Source organism: Zingiber officinale, chromosome 1A (genome assembly GCF_018446385.1).
Source record: "Zingiber officinale cultivar Zhangliang chromosome 1A, Zo_v1.1, whole genome shotgun sequence".
NCBI lineage: Eukaryota > Viridiplantae > Streptophyta > Magnoliopsida > Zingiberales > Zingiberaceae > Zingiber > Zingiber officinale.
The window spans coordinates 57,465,973-57,469,259 of record NC_055987.1 but is presented as its reverse complement, the minus strand read 5'-3'; the positions used below and the strand labels follow the sequence as shown (position 1 = coordinate 57,469,259).

Sequence of the window (3,287 nt, the reverse complement as noted above, 5' to 3'; positions counted from 1 at the left end):
TTGTTCAAAATTATCATTTTATAATATGGATAAACTTAGAGATAATAATATTATACTATCTAATCTAAAATATAATTAGTTATGATACAATTTTACATAAATAAGTAGTATTAATTTGGAGAGTAATAATATCTTCCACAACTTGTACCACTGTGCATTTTGTACACATCTGATATACATTTTTTACTTCTTTGAACTAAATATTATATCTTAAATTTTAAAATTTAAATCCTAATTTTTAAAACTTAAATTCTAAACTCTAAAAAAAAAAAATAGACTAAATGTCAACCATCAGACACATATCAAATCCTTATATTATTTATTTTATTGTTTTTTTTCTACAATAACTTTTCATAACCAGAGAGTGGTACCTTAAAATATCGGATATAAACGATATATCGAGAAAGCGTTACGATCTATTTGTCACGGTTCTTAATGTGGTGCCTGGCCATCCTACTAATTAAATTCATGATGTCGAGACAGATGAGAGCAGAGGAGAGAGGAGAGAATCGATCCTGCAGGGCGAAATTTCGATGAGCGCAGAGGAGAGAGGAAAGAAGGAAGAGAGTTGATGCAGAGGGAAGAGAGTTGGTCCTGGAGAAGAAGAGGGAACTTTCCTGTTCCTTTTGAGATTGGAAGTTGCTGTATTGATCTCGGCAGAGGAGAAAGTAGCTGCGTCACCTCACTCAAAAGCGACGCCGTGATCTCCCCGGAAGTTGGAAAGCTCAAATCTTTTTAACTCCTTCACTCTCTCCCTCGCTCTTCCAACCAGCTTGCGGAATCATGGCAGAGGAGGCCGCGGAGAAGGATCTGGCGGGTGCGTGAAGCTGGCGGAGATTGAAGTGGGCTGTTTGCTGGGTGGTCAGGAAGCGGCGGCTTGTGGTGCTGTTCGAGATCATCAGATGAGGGTAAGGACGCCCTTCGTTGTTCCACAAAATGGGGTTTCTTTGCAGGTCTTGGAGGGAGAAGAAGGCCTCCTCTGGTGTGCTTCTTCTGCTACTGCTGCTAAGAGGAAAGGAGGGGAGAAGGAAAAGGTGCTGCTTGAGCCGCGTTCCGTGCTGGAAAGCAGGCGGAGCCCTAGCCCGCCGAGCTCCTCCGCCTCCACCCTGTCGTCCTCGCTTGTCGTTGCCGGAAGGTCTGCCTCGTCTGACGGCTCCGCGACCGCCGCCACTCCCTCGGTGGTGGCGCCGGAAGGGGCCCAGGGAGACGAGGGCACGACAGAGCTCCCGCCAGTACCCGCGTCCCTTGCAGGTGGAGAGGGGTGCTCCTTGGGCAGTGCTGATGATTTGGAAGACTTGTTCTACGAGCCGGCGGCCTCAATAGCACAAGACCAGAACTTTCTTGGGTGGATCATTGGCGAGGCTGATAACACCTCTGGCGTCGGTAACTTCGATCCGCTCCGCGCGTTCGAAGGTGCTTCTGTACCGCTGGAACCCATCAATCTTCCGCCCTTGGCTTCGCCTGCTACTTCTCCTAGTGGATCTGAGTGCAAAGGTGCCACTTTAAGGTGTGGGATTGCAAGCCCTAATCCTTGTCCTTCTCCTTCGGCTAATATCCTTCCCCTTCTCCTTCCCCCGTTGCCGGCGGAGCTTCATTTACAAGACGAAAAGAATCTCCTTCCCAATCCGGACCTTGCTTTGTCGCAGCAACATCAGGCCCAACCCCACCATCTTTCTTCCTTCTTCCTCCCCTTTCATCAGCAGTCAACCACCTACCACGGTGGTCAGCCGTTGCAGCACCTCGCCCTTCCTACACGCAAACGCCCTGCGGTCGATCCTTTCCCTATTTCCTGCGTTCCTGAGCTCCTCTGCCAAAGCCTCCCCCGTCAAATGGGATTCAGACAACCGCTCTACCCCACTGGATTCCAGCTTCAACCACCCTCAATAAAGCCCAAATTGGCAAGTGGAGATGAGCAGTCCGTGGCAACAGCGACCCCAGTTCAACAGCAGCAACAGTCATTGTTCGACCAGCTCTTCGAGGTGGCTGAGTTGATCGAGGCAGGGTATGCCTTCAGCGCCCGTGGGATATTGGCGCGGCTCAATCACCAGCTCCCCTCTCCTTTAGGGAAGCCTCTCCTGCGGTCTGCTTTCTATTTCAAGGAGGCTTTCCACCTACTTGCCAGCAATTCCCCCCGCTCACTGCCGCCTCCTGTGTCGACACCATTGGATGCCATGCTCAAGTTTGCAACCTACAAGACCTTCTCGGATGTCTCTCCCATTGTCCAATTCACCAGCTTAACCTGCGTCCAGGCCCTCTTGGAGGCACTTGAGGGCTCTAGCTGTATCCACATCATTGATTTTGACATTGGCATTGGTGTGCAGTGGTCAGCCCTCATGCAGGAGCTAGCACAGCAGTGTTCATCACCAGTGTCTGCCTCATGCCTAAAGATCACTGCTTTTACCTCTCCCTGCTCCCATCACCCTCTCGAGCTGCACCTCATTCACCAGAACTTACTCCAGTTTGCTCGAAGTCTTGGCCTTACTTTTGAATTCACCGTTCTTGGCATTGATCCTTTCGACCCATCGTTGTTGTTAAGAATGTGTTCCTCATCGAATGAGACAGTCGCTGTGAACCTCCCTGTTGGTTCCTCAATGTGCCTGCCTATTCTGGATCTCCTACATTCTGTGAAGCAGCTTTCCCCAAAGATTTTGGTCTCCATTGATTATGGATTTGATCGCATTGACCTGCCTTATGGGCATCATATTCTCAGTGCAATTCAGTCGAGCATAGCACTCCTTGATTCAATTGATGCAGTGGGTACCAATCCAGATGCAACTAACAAGATTGAACGATTCTTAGTTCGACCAAGGATTGAAAATGCTGTTTTTCGACACCAGCATTTGTCGAGCAAGACAGTTTCATGGAGAAGCCTTTTTACCTCAGCTGGATTCGTGCCTGTGCAGTTCAGCAACATTACGGAGACACAAGCAGAATGTCTTCTGAAGAGATTGCTGGTTCAGGGATTCTCAGTGGACAGGAGCCAAACTTCCTTTTCCCTCTGCTGGCAGCGTGGGGAACTTGCTTCAGTGTCTGCATGGAAGTGCTGAAGGAAATTCTCAAATTCCATTCTACAGGCATGCTTAGATTGGTTCTTCTTTGGCACCAATAAAATCTATTTAGCTTTGATAGTTGTAAACTATACTCTATGGTTTCGGATTCTTATCATTTAACAAGCATCGTGTATTTCATAGAAATTGGGGCTAATATAGTCCTTATGCCAAGCCCAATATATCCAACTTTTCTGTATCAAAATATGTTTGAAGCTTGGATTATTGTAGTTAGAGATT

General features: G+C 47.8%; 1 protein-coding gene across 1 annotated transcript; it reads left to right on the top strand.

Moving 5' to 3' along the window:
• Positions 1-468: 468 nt before the first annotated feature.
• LOC122025174 (scarecrow-like protein 27) lies at positions 469-3,075 on the top strand. Its single transcript, XM_042583950.1, has one exon. It carries the CDS (start codon positions 903-905, stop codon positions 3,045-3,047), a length of 2,145 nt encoding a protein of 714 aa, XP_042439884.1. The 5' UTR covers positions 469-902; the 3' UTR covers positions 3,048-3,075.
• The last annotated feature ends 212 nt before the right edge of the window (positions 3,076-3,287 follow it).